The sequence below is a fragment of the Strix aluco genome, chromosome 34 (assembly GCF_031877795.1).
Source record: "Strix aluco isolate bStrAlu1 chromosome 34, bStrAlu1.hap1, whole genome shotgun sequence".
NCBI classification, from domain to species: domain Eukaryota; kingdom Metazoa; phylum Chordata; class Aves; order Strigiformes; family Strigidae; genus Strix; species Strix aluco.
Genome location: NC_133964.1, coordinates 345,264 through 362,653, shown reverse-complemented (window position 1 = coordinate 362,653; position 17,390 = coordinate 345,264). Strand labels below are relative to the sequence as shown.

Below are 17,390 nucleotides of genomic sequence, written 5' to 3'. Positions count from 1 at the left end.
AAGCGACAGCAGCCATAGTTGAAAAGACAAGGTTTTAATTTCTGTTGGGGGGTCCCAGCCTCAACCAAGGGTCCATCCCCACCACAGGCTGTCCCACACTTTCCTATGCCTGTGCTTGTTTCTCTGCAGATTTTAAACACCACCCCTGCTTCCCCACCTCACTCTGTCCCTATAGTGTCCCAACATTTACTGATGACTCTCTGTCCTCACTGTCTTCAAACACAAAACTGTCATTTTCTGTGGTCCTACAATGGCTGTGAGATCCCCATAACCTGTGCAGCTTCTTCCAAAGCCCTGATAATTCTCTTCAGTCGCTAAAGATGTCCCAGCCCCCAGGTTCACTTGAATGCTCTATTTAGCCCCATGTCCCAGCACTGAACTGCACATACTCCTTCTTATGCTGTCTCAAAATCAAATCTCAACATATTTCACCTCAATGTGATGCACTCCCACCCCCTGCTAATTCCCATCTTCTTCCTGCCTTTTACACACACACTGCCACACACACACTTCTCTCTCCCTACACTCCCATGTGTCCCACAAACCCTTCTGCTTTCCCTGCAGCGATGGGACCTCAGCACAGGAAGTTTGTGCATCCTACAGGCTCATGGATGTTTCCTGAGGTCCATGCAAGTGTGGGGAGCAAAGGAAGAAATGAGAGGTCTCTCAGCCTCCCCATCAGCCCCAGGGCTGAGGGCCAGCCATGGCATGAGGAGATGGAGACCAGTCTCTCCCTTCTGTCCCCTGCTTCTGTCTCCAAGGGATCCTTATTGTCCACTCCCAGTAAGCTCCTCTGTGCCAGCCTCCTCCCAGTAAAAATTCTCCTGTCCCAGAGGCTTCTTAGACTTCTCCAGTTGCCCCAATAATAGAGAAACTTGCCCCAAGCTGGCCCATTCAGAAATACGTTTCCCTTGATCATTGATTTCCCCATGGAAACACAGTGCTGATTCTTTGTTCTTCTCGGGGGATGTCCCTGCCCCCAGAGAGCCTTTCACCACTGAAATGTTTCCATGCTGGCCTGACCTGTCACTCCTACCCTGTCCCTCTGCTCTCCACAGGGCCCTGAGCTGGTGGTGCTGCTCTGCAGAACGAGTGGGCTGTGGTGCCTGAAAGCCACGGGGTGACAGTCCCAGGCAGATCCCTGTGATCATTCACCATCTCCAGGGGAACTGGGCACCCACGGGTGAAGACTCAGCTCAGGCCCATTCCTTAACACCTTGACCCATGTCCTTCTCCCTTAGAGAACCAAACACAGAAGATTGGCCTTGTGGGGGCAATTTCTTCAGCCTGACCTCAGCTTTGGAAGAAGAGCCCAAACTCCAGACATTGAGGAAATGCCCTTTTTTTACAAAGATGTCACATGGGAGGCCAGCTGTACCATCGTGCCAGACACATGAGAACAGACCCCTGGGCCAGACAGGCTGGTTCATGCCTCTGGGGAAGTGGAGTGGGTGCAGACATGGACAAACATGACTATGACAGATCAAATGCCCAAAGTGCAGGAGGTTCCAATAATGAATGTGAAATCACTTCTGAAGAGACATGGGCAGGTTAATGGTGCTGAGAAACAGTGATTGAATCAGCTTCTTCAATGTTTCTTTAAGCTCCTGGTTCCTCATGCTGTAGATGAGGGGGTTCACTGTCGGAGGCACCACTGAGTACAGAAATGACACCACCAGGTCCAGGGATGGGGAGGAGACAGAAGGGGGCTTCAGGTAGGCAAATGTGCCAGTGCTGACAAAGAGGGAGACCACGGCCAGGTGAGGGAGGCACGTGGAAAAGGCTTTGTGCCGTCCCTGCTCAGAGGGGATCCTCAGCACAGCCCTCAAGATCTGCACATAGGACACCACAATGAAAACAAAACATCCAAAACCTAAACAGGCACTAAACATAATAAGCCCAACTTCCCTGAGGTAGGAGTGTGAGCAGGAGAGCTTGAGGATCTGGGAGATTTCACAGAAGAACTGGTCCACAGCATTGCCTTGGCAGAACGGCATTGAAAATATGTTGGCTGTGTACAAGAGAGAATTGAGCAACCCAGTGCCCCAGGCAGCTACTGCCATGTGGACACAAGCTCTGCTGCCCAGGAGGGTCTCGTAGTGCAGGGGTTTGCAGATGGCAACATAGCGGTCGTAAGACATGATGGTGAGGAGATAAAATTCTACTGTGATCAAGAAGACAAATATAAAGACCTGGGCAGCACATCCTGAGTAGGAGATGTCCCTGTTGTCCCAGAGGGAATTGTCCATGGCTTTGGGGAGAGTGGTGGAGGTGGAGCCCAGGTCGAGGAGGGAGAGGTTGAGGAGGAAGAAGTACATGGGGGTGTGCAGATGGTGGTCACAGGCGATGGTGGTGATGATGAGGCCGTTGCCCAGGAGGGCAGCCAGGTAGATGCCCAGGAAGAGCCAGAAGTGCAAGAGCTGCAGCTCCCGTGTGTCTGCGAATGCCAGGAGGAGGAACTCAGTGATGGAGCTGCTGTTGGACATTTGGTCCCTCACGGTATGAGGGCCTGGTCACAGAGGAAAAAGCATCAATAAGTTAGGACAGATTTCTAATTTCTCTCTATTCAGTTTCTCATGACGCTGCTGGATAACACAGAGATGCCCTGGGAGAGCTGTGCCCTTCTGGAGGACAGGCTGCAGTCCAGCAGGACCCCACTGGGAAAGAGTCGAATGTCCTAAAGATGGGGAGACCTGAAGGGTGAACTGGCTCATTTGTATCACCCTGAGCCTGCAGATTGTGAGGGCACATGGAGATTTTACTCCCATGAAAACATCTGCGTGGCAGTGCCCACAGGTATTGCTCACAGCTGAACCCCACCCCATCCCAGAGAGTCCGGTGATACCAACACGGGGAGCAGAGGCAGAAGGGAAAATATGGAGAAATGCCACAGAGCTGCTGTGAGGAGGCAAGAGAGTGACAGAGGGTCAGGCTCTGCTGGGTGGGAGAAGAGACCAGGGGTTTCCTCTGGAGTAGGTGTCTGCACTGCAGGGGATGGCAGGGAGGTTCCTGAATTCCTCCTCCCAAGCTGTTTCCAGTAACAGCTCCCTCCTGCTCTCTGCCCATGTCTCTATTGCCTGGAGCTGTTACAACCAGGAGCTGCTTCTCTGTTCCCACGTCTCCTCCCTGTCAGTGCTCACAGCCCCCATCCCACCCCCTGTCCGCTCAGCTCTGCCCTGCAGACCCCTCCTGGCATCAGGGCCTTGCCCAGGGGCATCTCTGTGTGTGCAGGGGCTCAGGAGAGGCTCAGACAAGTGCTAACGAGACCTGGGGTCTTAGTGCCTGCTCCAGAAAGGAGAAATAAATTCTCATCTCCCACTGCCCACCCAGTAAAACAAGAGGACACTTACCATGTTAACTGCTGTGAAGATTTCTCCTCCAGTGAGCTCTCAGCATCCTGCCACTGCCGTCTGCCTTTCCCCTCTCTGTGCCCAGCTCCTCTGCCCTCGGTGCCTGCAGGCAGTGCCCTCAGCCCTGCTGCGCTTTGCAGAGGAGCTGCTCCTGGGCAGAGCTGTCTATCTGCAGTGCTACCCACTTGCTCTGAGCTCCCCCCGTTCCAGGATCCCAGCCCAGCTCCACAGCACAGGACCAGCCCAAGGCATTTTAATGACCCCTCAGGTGGGTTTGGTGATGAGTCCATGAGCCCAACACTGAGAAGCTGCTGAAGAAACCTCTGAAGAAGTCAAAGTTAGATTCAAACTTCAAAGTTTCTTGTGGCTTTAATGGGTCCCACTGAGGGACACTGTTGACAAAGCCTCCCCAGGCTCCACTTAGAGCAGAAATGTGGAGGCAGTGATGGCAGGTAGGGAAAAGCAAAGCAAAGGTGGCTCTGATGCTGAGGAAACCTGCATGTGTTTCATGAAGCCAAAGGGCCAAGCCCTGACCCCATTAACCAAGGGGCCAAGCTGTGACCCCCAGCCCCTGGGAAGGCAGATCCTGTCCCTCACCCATTGCTCAGGGCTCTTCCTGGGGCAGTGGGCGATGGAGATGTGCACCTGCCAGGCTCCTGAGTAGGGACAAGGGGGCAATGAGGCCCCAGTGTTGCAGGGGACTGTGCCTCCTCATAGGCATCAGTGGCAGAAACACCAGCCATGGCCAAAGTCAGGAAGAGGGTGACCCAGTTGAGGACTTTCAGCTTTTCTACAACCCTCTTCACCTCCACCACAGGTGACAGTGCTATGGTGTTGCAGGCAGAGGTACAACCTCTTTCCCTGAATGCTGTAATCACCCACCCAGCTGTCCCACCTTGCTCTTGCCTGAGCATCTTCCTTCCTTTACTGATATCTCACCGTCTTCCCTGGCTCTTCCTTGAAATGTTGGGTTTTGGTTTTTGAAATCTTCCAAAAGCCTTGCACTGATCCAGACTCCTTCTGGGTGATCTGTTACACTGCAGCCCTGGCCTTGGAATGAATACTTTTTGTCCCTGTGTACAGCCTGGACTTCCCCAGCTGCTCTTTCTGGTGTTATTTTATTCTCATGCTTTTTTCCACTATGAAATAAAACTCCACCATCTCTGAAACCTCTCTTCAAGCACTCTCAGGTTACTCTTATTCTGTCTGGAGTCTCCACACCAGTGAGCCTGGAGTGTTCAGCCTCTCTATACTGGTCATGTGCTTGAGGCCTCCAAACACCATCTTGGGAGATGTCTGGGAACCCTCTAAGGTGTTTGCAGATGAAAACATAGTGGTCATAGTCCAGGAAAGACAAAGTGAGACTTTTTACCAGCACCTGTAATGGCAGGACAAGGGGCAACAGTTTTAAACCGAAAGAGGTTAGATTTAGATTTGTTATAAGGAAGAAATGTTTTACAATGAGGGTGCTGAGAGACTGAAACAGTTTGCTTGGAGAATGTCCAGGGAGGGGGCATCCACAATTTTACTGGCCAATGTGTTCCTATGTCTTTCCACCCCCACAGAAAAGAATATCTTCCTTATAAATGATCTAAATCTCCCCCTTTCAGTTTAAAGCAGTTTCCCCTCATCCTATCCCTACACTCCCTGATAAAGCATCCCTTCCCATCTTTTCTCTAGGCCTCCTTTAAGTACTTGAAGGCCTCCAGAAGGTCTCCCTGGAGGTTTCTCTCCTCTGGGATGAACAATCCCAACTCCCTCAGCCTGTCCTCATAAGGGAGGTGCTCCAGCCCCCTGATTATCCTTGTGGCCTCTTCTGGACCTGTCTGAGAAGGTCCATGTCATTCTGACGCTGGGGGCCCCAGAGCTGGACACAGTGTACAAGGTGGGGTCTCACGAGAATGGAGTAGAGGGACAGAACCTCCTCCCTCAACCTCCTGGCCACATTTCTCTTGATGCAGCCCAGGAAATGGTTGGCTTCTTGGGCTGCAGGTGCATGTTGCTGGCTCACAGTCAGTTTTCCATTGACCAACACTCCCAAGTCCTTCTCCCCAGGGCTCTCAAACCACTCTTTGCCCAGTCTCTGTTTGTGCTTAAGATTACCCCGATCCATGTGCAGGACCTTGCACTTGGCCCTGTTGATCTTCATGAGGTTTACATAAGTCCAGCTCTCCATCCTGTCCAGGTCCATCTGGATGGAACATCCCTTCCCTCCAGCGTGTCAACTGCACCACACAGCTCGGTGTCATTGACAAACTTGCTGAGTGTGCACTCAATCCCACTGTCCACGTTACCAACAAAGACATTTAACAAAGCCGGTCCCAAAACTGACCCCTGAGGATGCCACTTGTCACCTGGACATTGAGCCACTGACCACAAGCCTTGGACTGTGACTGCCCAGCCAGTTCCTTATCTCTGAGTGGTCCATCAATCAAATCCATGTCTCTCCAATCTGGCGGTCTGGTACTGACAAGGCCATGGGGCTGGACCCAGAGGGGAAGTTGCCCTTTATGGGAGAGAGCAGCAGGAATGTGTGGAGCTCTGCCTGGGGATGGACGATGAGTCAGCTGAGAGCTGAAGGGTCATGGGCAACATTGTGGTGGGTGGATGTCTGCTACGGACCCCTGATGAGGAAGAGGAAATAGATGGACATTCTTGATTCAACTAGAAAAAGCCCTGGTCCTCATAGCAGACCTAAACTATCCCAAAATTTGGTGAAGGGGCAACATACCCAAGTGAAAACCATCCAGAAGATTTTTGGATTTAATTGCCAACATCATACCAACAAGGGTGACTGAATAGTCAGTGAGGGGAGGTGTCCTGCAGGAAATCAGACTTAGAAACAAGGAAGACCTGGTCAGGGATGTAACAATCAGGGGTGGGAAAGTAGAGTTGAGGCTCCTGAGAGAAGGGAACAAGGCCAAGAGCAGGACTTCAGGAGAGTAGGCTCTGGCCTGATGAGGAACATGCCTGGAAGAATTCCATGTCACATGATGCTGAAGAATTTCCCAAATTAAGACACCAACTTAATCAAAAGAGAGGAAGATAGCAGGGCCCACAGACATAGGCTCTGCTTACAAAATAAAAAGCTGGAGTTAGATGTCAGACAAGTACAGGATTTAGAAATGGAATTACAGATTTTACAAAATGGGCTTGAGAAATCAGGAAGGCAGCTCAGTTTCTAGCAGAGCAGCATATAGTCACTAACACCAGTGACAATAAATGCAATGCATTCCCTGCAGTCTGGGAACTCAAGAGTAAGTCTTGGTCAAGACCCATAGGTTCTACTGGGAAGGCCCAGGTTCCTGTGGGTGACACCATGGATCCTGGTACCCTTGCCAGCAGATTCTTGGGGATGACCCACAGATGAAGAGGCCATTGGGAACCCGAGAAACTTGGCCCTGTTATTAGCAGGCACAGGAGCATCCAAGAACACTCTTGGGTCATCTGGGGTAAACTCAGGCTGAATTACTGCAGAAAAAACAACGTCAAATGCCTGTGACAGAGCCCATCATCTTGACCCAATTTGGGAAAATGTCACCTTCCAACCAGGGAATAATTCAAGGCAGTCATGTGAACAGACCCATCAGGTCAATCCACATATCAAAGGAAAGGAATATTTATTATGCTGTGGATGCGGAAGGCAATAAGCATTGGCTTGTGCCTCAGAATATTGAAGGAGAATCTCATCAAGCTCCTCCATGAGCTGAGGCAAACACTCTGAGCAGAGTGAAGGACAGTGAGTGCTGGCCTAACACGAAGAAGGATGTAGATCTCTGGGGTAGGAGCTGTCTGTCTTGTGCCGTGACCAGTGCAGATTACACTGGAGTAAAAGCCCCAGACCAGCACCAACAGAGTGGAGGCCCACGGCCACAACGGCAGATTGATTTGGTGGGAGCTCTGCCAGTGACAGCTTGAAACACCAAGTGCATCTTGGTAGTAGCAGATCCTTTTAGTGAATGGACAGAAGCCCCCTTGCAAAACCAAAGTGGTGGCCACCACTGCAGATCTCCTGTTGAACGCTGTTATTTCTTGCTGGGGTCTGCTCCACAGCACTGAGTCTGATCTCAGCACCGACTTTATTGCAATAATTCTGCATGAGCATTGCAAAGCCTGAACGCGACACGTCCCCCCCTGGCTCTGGCAACCCGTGGGGCAGGGGAGAGGGAAAGGCCAATGAAGGGGCTGGGTTTGGCTGTTGAACGTGGGGTCCAGCAACTATGAGGAGTCAAGGGAGCGGATGGGGAGAGACGGGCAAAGGCAACATAAATTGTGATGTTGATTGTGAGTCCACTCCTGTTACAGGATCCTGGTTGGCCAGCAGCTGGCCCCAGCTATTTGGCGACAAGACATTCTTCACAAAACCACTCATCCCAGCAGAGACAAGACAGGGACAGAGAGGAAGGGGAGAGGTAGGTCAATGGGATCTGGCTGGATTGGGTATGATTATGACATCACTCCAACATCCTTGGGGAGAGGAAGGGGTGAGGCAGGTGGAAGAGGCCCACCTAGGTTCTGATTCTGGGGGCACCTCTGTTATTCTGACCTGACCAACCATGGCAGACAGAAGGGCAGGCAGGGTTCATGGCCACCATGCTCAGGATTAGCCCCGAGATGGGTGAAAAATCTTTTCCTTATCTCCAGATTGAACATCCCCTCTTTCACCCAACACTCACCTTCCATCCTCTGAACATGCACCATGGTGCAGAGCCTAGTTCTCTATTCTTTATGGCCTCCTCGGAGGTGCTGCCAGGCTGCACTGAGGTGCCCCTCAGCCCTCCCTTCTCCAGGCTGAACAAGCCCAGCTCCCTCAGCCTCTCCTCACAGGAAAAGGGTTCCAGACATGGCCCATCTCGGGGGCTGTTCACCAAACCCCCTCCAGCTTGCCAACATCATTCCTGTCCTGGGGGTCTGAAATCCAGATGCAGTAACCTGGACAATGCCCTCTCTTGATCTCCTGGCCGCACTCCTGGCCATCAAGCCCCGGGGGGCAGCTGCCCTCCCTTGCTGCCAGGGCACATGGCTGCCTCCTGCCCAACCCACCAAGACCTTTCCCACGGGGCTTCTCCCAGTCAGGCAACTCACAGCCTGTGCCATTGCCAGGGTGAAATTGTCTTAAGGCCTCATCTACTTCCTCTTCATGGTCAGGAGGTCTGGACCAGACATCTGCCCACCACAATTTTGCCCATGATTTTCTTTCCTCTCATGTTGACGCCTCAGCTCTCAGCTGACTCCCAAGACCCCACAGTTTCTCCAGGAGGTGATTTCGACCAACTTACTGTTACAGTAGCTACTTGCAAACCCTCTGGGCTCTCTAGTGTCCAGTCTAGACTTACGCTATCAAAAATACCAGGCTTCCTGGCCTCTTGTACTCACTGGTTACTCTCGTTTGATGTTCACTACTGGTTACACCCACCGACATACACACCAATGTGACATGCACACACACAACGGTCTTGCCAGTTGCTGCCCCCCACAGAACAGTTGGAAGAGCAACTGATGTCATCTACCTGGACTTGTGAAAAGGATTTGACACTCTCCCACATGAGATCCTTGTCTATAAATTAGAGAGAAATGGATCTGACAGATGAACCACTCGGTGGAGAAGGAATTGGCTGGACAGTCTGACTCAAAGATTGAGATCACTGGCTCGATTTTCGAAAGGAAAGTGGTGATGAGTGGCGTTCCTCAGGGGTCGGTGTTGGTATCGGCGCTGTTTATGATCTTTGTTGGTGACATGGGCAGTGGGACTGGGTGCAGCTTCAGCAAACTCTCCAGCAACACCGAGCTGTGTGGTGCGGTCTCCATGCTGGAGGGAAGGGATGTGCTATCTAGAGGAACCTGGACAGGCTGGAGAGCTGGACCTACGCAAACCTCATGAAGTTCAACATGTCCAAGTTCAAGGTCCTGCTTATAGTTCAGGCCAATCCCAAGCACAAATACAGCCTGGATGATGAGTGGATTGAGAGCAGCCCTGCGGAGAAGGACTTTGAGGGAAAACTGGCTGTGAGTCAGCCATGTGCACTCACAGCTCAGAAAGCCAACTGTATCCTGGGCTGCATTAAAGAAGGGTGGCCAGCAGGTCAAGGGAGGGGATTCTTCCCCTCTACTATGTTCTTGTGTGACCCCATCCATAGTACTGTGTCCAGTTCTGGGGGCCCCCAACATCAGAAGGACACAGACCTGCTTGAGCAGGTCCAGAGGAGGCCATGAAGATGATCAGGGTGCTGGAACACATCCCCTGTGACAACAGGCTGAGAGAGTTGGGGGTGTTCAGCCTGGAGAAGAGAATGCTCTGGGGAGGCCTTATAACAGCCTTCCAGTACTTCAGGGGGGCTACAGGAAAGCTGGGGAGGGACTCTTTATCAGGGAGTGGAGGGATAGGACAAGGGTTAAAGGTTTTCAGCTGAAAGAGGGGAGATTAAGATTAGATATTAGGAAGAAACCTTTTAATTTGTGTGTGGTCAGAAACTGGAACAGGTTGCCCCCTCCCTGGAACGGTTCAAGGCCAGGTTGGATGGGGCTTTTAGCAACCTGGTCTAGGGGAAGGTGTCCCTGACCAATAATCTTTAAGGTCCCTTCCAAACCAAACCATTCCATGATTGAATGATTTTATGATTATTCTCAACTTCCCATCAGCAGACAATGTCCAGCCACCTCCTGGGAGGTAAGAATTCAGTACATGTAGTGGGTGCTTTGGAAGAATAATATCTTAATAATGAAGGTCACGCCCTCCTCTCAGCACTCCTTTCTCTCAGCTGTTATTGCTGAGCATGATGCCATATGCTGTGGAATATGCCTTTGGTCAATTCAGGTCAGCTTCCCATTTATGTCCCCTCACAGCCACTTGCCCCCCCGGAGGGTACCAGCTTCTGGGGGGTTTGGAGAGACAGCCTTCCTGTAGTACGAACACTGCTGAGTAACAGCCAAACCACTGGAGTGTGATCAACACCGTTGGAGCCATGAGTACGAAGCAGAGCAGGATAGGGGGTGCTATGGGGGAAGTTCACTCCATCCCAGCCAGAGCCAGTACCATGGGGTTGAGGGGTCTCTTCCGACCTGTGTTACTCTGTGATTCAATGAATCTTTCCCTTGGAGAGCTCTTTGAAGACAGGATAGACAGAGGAAGAAGAAAAAAGAGAGAAGCAGAAATAGAGATATGAAATACACCAGTATAAATACAGCAGTTCCTCAGAGGAATGTTTCTCTACTCCAAACCTTGGCAGGAAATCCATCAGATAAATCTGATGAAACAAGCTGACTTCTATCTGCTCAGGGACTGGAGATGTTTGGGTACAGCATCATGTGGTCAGTTGTGTCTCAGAACTCCTAATCCAGCAGGAAGCCAATGGCTGTGAAGGGGGCTGTGAGGTCACTTGTGCCTGTGGAGGTGATAGGCCACAGCAGGACCATGGCTGAGAAAGGGACTGTGAGGTCACAGCTGGTAGGTCAGCCCTTGACTCAGGGCTGGGAGAGGTGCTTTTAAGCTCCCCTCTGCCAGCGCCTCTGCCAGGCCAGCAGAATGCACCCGGGTGGCACATCAACTGTGTCATCCCCTCTGCCCAAGGGCCCAGGCTCACTCCAGGAAGGGGGCTTAGATTTGGGTTGTCATGTTTCTTCTGCCTGAGAACATGACAGGAGAGCAGCAGGCACAGGGTTTGGCTGTTTTTACCCAAGAAGCTGTACAGCCAGCAGCCCTGGGAGATCATGGTGAGGTGACTTCTGTCTGGTCAGGTGAAAGGCCACAAGAAGGTGGAGGGGTTGGGTTCCCTGCTTGAAGGGTTGTTTCCAGAAAGTTGTGGGAAATGGCAGGAGGGAGAAACATTGTCACACAGTGCAGTTTGGAAGGTGGAGACTGAGCACGAAAGGAAGAAATGTCACCCCAAGGGTCGTGCTGTGGCACAAGAAGTCATCCAGAAGGCAGATGAGATCAGTCCATGTCTCTGTGATTCAAGGAACAGAGTGTGAGTGTGGCCAGACGTCAGTGAAGGTGTGGAAATGCCAGGGGCAGAGCAAGGTGAGGAAGCGAGGTGGGTGTCTACGGCCTGAAGGGAAACAGGAGCAGCTGTGGGACAGCGTAGGACAACCTGTGGTGGAGATGGCAAAGGGCGCTGGCAAGGCTGGGAGTCAGCAAGAGAACCCAAGTCTTTGCCCCCTTGGGTACAGCCATCGTCTCTGGCACCAAGGCCTATGAGGGGACATGTTGTCCAAAGGCTTTCAGGGGGGCTTATTGCCCCCTTGCACACCCCTCATAAGGCTGGGGACTGTCAAACCATTGTCCTTCACTCAGCATCACCCACCCCACATCCCACTGGCCCCAGAAGAGCCCTGAGCAATGCGTGAAGGACACGATCTGCCTTCCCAGGGGCTGGGGGTCAGGGCTTCACCTTTCTGCTTCATCAAACAAACCCCGGCTTTTCCCAGCACCTGAGCTGCCTGCACTTCCCTTTGCCTACCTGCAATCATGGCCTCCAATTATCTGTCCTAACGAGACTTTGGGGAGGCTTTTCTGGTCATGGTCCTCAGTGGGACTCCATGATGCTTCAAGGTACTTCAGGTTTTGCTTTTTATATCAAGCCTTGAGAGGTTCGAGTAATCTCCTCTCAGTACCTGAGGGTCAAATACACCAGGGGCTCATTAAAATAAAACAAGCCCTAAGGAGCCATGTCTCTTCCTGTACTTTTCTTTAAGTCTTCAAGACTTGTACAAATAATTGGAGCAGTTTCCTCGTGTAGTTATGGATGAGTATTTCAAAGAGCTTCAAATAAAATGAGGTTTTATTTTCAAGGGTGTATTTTGTTACTTTTCAGTGTAGAGAAGAGGTGATGTCAGCATTCTCCAATAGATACTGATGCAGGGTCTCTCCTAAGGACCTCTGGAGAGGTGGAAAATCAGTTCCTTGAGGTCTGACATAGAATGCACAACCTTCCCCTGCACCTCCCCAACCGCAACATTTCTCTTATTGCCCTCCTGGAACTTCTCCTTGTTGGAGGTTACAGTCCCTCTGCACCAGCTCCCACCTGCTTTCCTTAGAGAACTGGCTGCACATGGACACAGATTCTTTTTCATAATTGTGAGCAAAGAAAAGTAAAGCAAGTTAAAGTTTCATGAGGAGTAAACTATTGGCTATTGAAAGCTAAGCAAAGTTTTAACTCCTGGTTTCAAAGCAGCAAGTGCATCCGTGAAAGATATCTGAATGAAAAAGTAAGGGGAGGGTAAAAGCAGAGAATAATGGAAAGGGCTTTTGCCTAGACAGTCTGCATCTGGAAAAGTGACTTTAGAAATGGTCATTGTATCCTGGACAGTTGCAAATATGTGAAAGATCAGAGAAATCAAGTATGTGGTATAACAGTCCACTTGGGTGACATTTCTGGGCTCCTAAAAGAGAGAAACATGTCCAAACGCAGTCAGCATGGACTTCCCAAGCGTAAATCATGCCTCACCTGCCTGATTGACTTCTTGATGAAGTGACTGATTTTGTGGACGAGGGAAGAACAGTGGGTGTCATGTATCTCCAGGAAGACTTTGGACATGGTCTCCCTCAATATTCTTGTACCCAAGTTAAGCCGTTACAGTCTGGATGGGTTGACAAATAGATGGGTAACATACAAGTTGGATGATGAGGCTTAGAGTGCAGTGGGGAAGGAGTCTTACCCTACCTGGAGGCCAATGGGAAATACTGGGGCATGGTGGGGCAGCACAGGGGACTGACTCTCCTGGGACCTGGTCAGTTTAGCACTTTTAAATGATGGAGATATTCATAGAATCCTAGACTCATAGACCAGCCCAGGTTGGAAGGGACCTCGACAGGTCATCTGGTACAAAGGGAGCCTACTTGAGATTATCTAGAACCCTGGGCAATTGCTTCTTGAAAACCTTCAGTGATGGGGACACCACCACATCCCTTGGGGAGTTTCTTCCAGTGAATGATTGTTCTCACTCCTTTGGACTATCTCCAGTCTGTCCACGTCTTTCATTAATCGTGGGGACCAGAACTAGACACAGTACTCCAGGTGGAGCCTGACAAGCGCTGAGCAGAGTGGGATGATACAGTCCCTGTCTCTGCTAGTAACGCCCCTGCAGATGCAGCCCAGGAGCCTGTTTGCCATTGGTGCTGCAGCGGCACACTGCTGGCTCATCTTCAGCTTGGTGTCCCCCAGGAACAGGCCCCTTTCAGCAAGGCTGCTCCCAGCCACACAGATCCTGGCCTGTGCTGGGCTCTTTAGTTATTCCCACCCAAGGGCAGGACTTTGCCAAACTTCAGGCTAAACCCCTTTGTTAAACTTCACCCTGTTCTTGCAGGACCATTCTTCCAGCCTGTCCAGGTCTCTCTGTAAGATGGCTCTGCCTTCCGACGTGTCCACCTCACCATCAGTGTGGTGTTGTAGCAAACTTTTTGAGGGTGATTTCAACCCCGTCCTCCAGATAAGTTAGGAAGATGTTGAACAGAATGGGGCCCAGTATGATTTCCTGGGGGATCAAGATTTTTAGCAGCCTCCAGCCTGAGTAAAAAACATTGTTCGCCACCCTCTGAGTGCAGCCTGTTAGCCAATTTCCTACCCATCTCGCAGAGCACCCCTCCAATCTGTATCTTTCCTGTTTTTCCAGCAGAAGGCTGTAGGAAGCAGTGTTGAAGGCTTTGCTGAAGTCCAGGGAAACAACATCCACTTCTCTCCCCATGTCAACAGAAGATGTTATTTAGTAGAAGAGGGTGATCAGGTTACATTGACATAATTTGCCCTTGGTAAATCCGTGCTGGATTTTCCCAATCACCTCCTCCATTTGATATCTGATATTTGAAAGATTCCCCAACAAAATCCCTAAAACAGTCCTCATTGCCTCTTCTCCCCATGGCCATGCCACTTTGGAAGCTCCCCCATCATCTGACCCCTGCCCAGACCCAGCCGTGTCCCATGCTGATCTTTGCAGACAGCCTTGTTCCAGGGCCTGCTGGGGTCTGGGCCAGGAGAGAGGCCGGGCAGGGCTGGCCATTGCCCCCATCCAGGCACTGAGAGCAGCAGGAGGATGGAGATGGTCTCGCAGAAAGACTCGCCCATAGCCCTGGGGTGAGCAGCCAGTGCTGGAAATGGACAATGAGAGAGGCTGGCGGGTGATGAAGGCCCTGGGCCACCTTCCTGGTCTGTCCATGCCACCAAGGGCACAGACCAGCTTCTTCTCTCCTGCACCTGCATGTCTTTGATCCCTTCCACAAGCCCTGGCTCTGCACCACAAATGCCCTGGTCTGAGTCCTCAACCTGTGTGGTCACGCAGTGCAAGTTATATGCTGGTGGTTTTCTGTCCCCAGTAATTTCCATCCCAGCCCAGCTCCCTCCAAGCTCTCCCACCTCCCCTGCCCACTCTCCTCCTCTCTCCCCAGCAAAGCCCAGTCTGGGCTGGTCCCAAGGCAGTGCCCACTGCAGGGTGCTCTGGGCACTCACCCCACAGCCTCAGCCCCTCTGAAGGGGGGCTCAGCAGCTCCTCGGGGACACAGAGGGGTTAACCCCAGAGATCTGAGGCACCCATGGCACAAGAAAAAGGAGGTCAGGGGCACCCTGAATCCCCTGCTCTCCTCTCCAGCAGATCCTGAAGAGTCTGCAGAAACTCCGTGCCATCCCATCGCCTCAGAATAGTACCAGAAGACTGAGGCAGTAAAGGCAGAAAGGTGATTTCATTCCCCATTTCTTCCTGCCCTACTACGGATGGATGCCAGAACAGTTTGTGGGTGCATTTATTTTGCTTAAGGACACAGAGTGCCTGGCTCCTCTTTTACACAATGGCCATGGGTCTGACAAAACGGGAGAATACTGATGTAGGAGGGAAAGACTAATGGAATTTCTTTCTAGAACACATAATCACAAAAGGAAAAAATAAAAAATAACTATATAAAGAATGAAAGACATGCTTAGGTTGTCATACAGTGGGAGTAATTTGTAGAGAAACAAGAGTCTAAGGCTGCTGAAAAATGTCCAGTCAGTTTCCTCAGGGCATCCTTGATCTCCTGGTTCCTCATGCTGTAGATGAGGGGGTTCACTGTCGGAGGCACCACTGAGTACAGAAATGACACCACCAGGTCCAGGGATGGGGAGGAGACAGAAGGGGGCTTCAGGTAGGCAAATGTGCCAGTGCTGACAAAGAGGGAGACCACGGCCAGGTGAGGGAGGCACGTGGAAAAGGCTTTGTGCCGTCCCTGCTCAGAGGGGATCCTCAGCACGGCCCTGAAGATCTGCACATAGGACACCACAATGAAAACAAAACACCCAAAACCTAAACAGGCACTAACCATGATAAGCCCAACTTCCCTGAGGTAGGAGTGTGAGCAGGAGAGCTTGAGGATCTGGGGGATTTCACAGAAGAACTGGTCCAGGGTGTTGCCTTGGCAGAGTGGTAGTGAAAATGTGTTCACAGTGTGCAGGAGAGAATTGAGGAACCCAGTGCCCCAGGCAGCTGCTGCCATGTGGACACAATCTCTGCTGCCCAGGAGGGTCCCATAGTGCAGGGGTTTGCAGATGGCAACGTAGCGGTCGTAGGACATGATGGTGAGGAGAGAAAGCTCTGCTGTAGCACAGAAAAAATAAAAAAAGACCTGGGCAGCACATCCCAAGTAGGAGATGTTCCTGGTGTCCCAGAGGGAATTGTCCATGGCTTTAGGGAGAGTGGTGGAGATGGAGCCCAGGTCGAGGAGGGAGAGGTTGAGGAGGAAGAAGTACATGGGGGTGTGCAGGTGGTGGTCACAGGCGATGGCGGTGATGATGAGGCCGTTGCCCAGGAGGGCAGCCAGGTAGATGCCCAGGAAGAGCCAGAAGTGCAAGAGCTGCAGCTCCCGTATGTCTGTGAATGCCAGGAGCAGGAACTCAGTGATGGAGCTGCTGTTGGACATTTGTTCTCCCTGGGCATGGGGGACTGTTGAAAGAAAACATTGACAAGTTAGGACAGATTTCTTTGAGTCAATCCTAAACATCCCCTCAAAATGACTTCTTTTTCTTTGGGGGAGTTTCATTTAACTCCTTTTTATGAGCTCAGGTTCGTGCTGCTGAGTGAGGGCACTTTCTTTGAAGAAGCAGAAGACATCTCCCGCATTGCTTTCAGACGGAACCCGGGGGAGCCCTGATCAACAAAAGCGATCCCTGTACCCTCGTGCAGAGTCAGGAGAGCTGCTCTGCCCACAAGTGACGTGCTGGTCACCACATAGGTGCCCTGTGCTTATTACACTAATCTCTGCTGGAGGATAATCTCACTAGCACCGTATCTGAAGAAGAAACTGGGCTTTTGTGAGCTTAGAAGTCTCCAGTTTCAAAGCCCATTTCTCCAAACTCTTCTCTCCTTTCTCGTGCAGTGAGGAGAGAATGATGAGGAGGGGTGGCCTGGCTCTTTGCTGCCTGGAGATACACCTGCAGGAGCTATTTGTTTCTAAGTCTCCTCCCTGCCAGTGCTCACAACCCCCATCCCACCCACTGTGTGCTCAGCTCTGCCCTGGAGACCCCTCCTGGCAGCAGGGCCCTGCCCAGGGACATCTCCCTGTCAGCAGGTCCTAAGGTCTAGGTCAGATAGCACTGATACTGCAAGCAAAGGTGGTTCTGGTGCTGTCTGTAGGTAGAGGGGTGGGTGAAGGCACTTTATGTGGCTTCTAGCAGATCCACCGATCCCCTAGTGTAACAGATCACGAGTCACTGATTTATTCACTTTTGGCAATATCTTTCCATTTTACTTAAAAGAAAGCTGAAATCAGAGACCCTGGAAAGGTCTTAATTATCAAGAATTCCCCTGCCTTTGATTCCTCTTGAAAAGCTGCCTGTGCCAGTGTCCTGGCAACAGCTTCACAAGACAATCTCCACAGCAGAAGGACCCTGTTCTGCCACGGGTCTCTCCTTCCCCACACAGCTTCTCCCCACAGCGCCGTGGGCAGCTCCCCGGGCAGGCTGAGTGCTGACCCTGGCAGGCGGCAGAGTCCCTGCCCCAGCACACAGCCCCTGGGCTGCAGGGACCCTGCTCTCAAGGACAGCCCTGGGCACCCCTGGCTGCACCCGCACCTGCACACCCCTG

The 17,390-nt window shown here is 51.6% G+C and overlaps 1 protein-coding gene and 1 pseudogene across 1 annotated transcript; both read right to left on the bottom strand.

Annotated features, from left to right (window-relative positions):
• Positions 1-1,526: 1,526 nt before the first annotated feature.
• Positions 1,527-2,543, bottom strand: LOC141917139 (olfactory receptor 14A16-like). The gene has a single exon (XM_074810231.1). The coding sequence runs from the start codon at positions 2,484-2,486 to the stop codon at positions 1,527-1,529; it is 960 nt and encodes a 319-aa protein (XP_074666332.1). The 5' UTR covers positions 2,487-2,543.
• Positions 2,544-15,116: 12,573 nt separating this feature from the next.
• Positions 15,117-16,227, bottom strand: LOC141917126 (olfactory receptor 14A16-like; annotated as a pseudogene).
• Between the last annotated feature and the right edge of the window lie 1,163 nt (positions 16,228-17,390).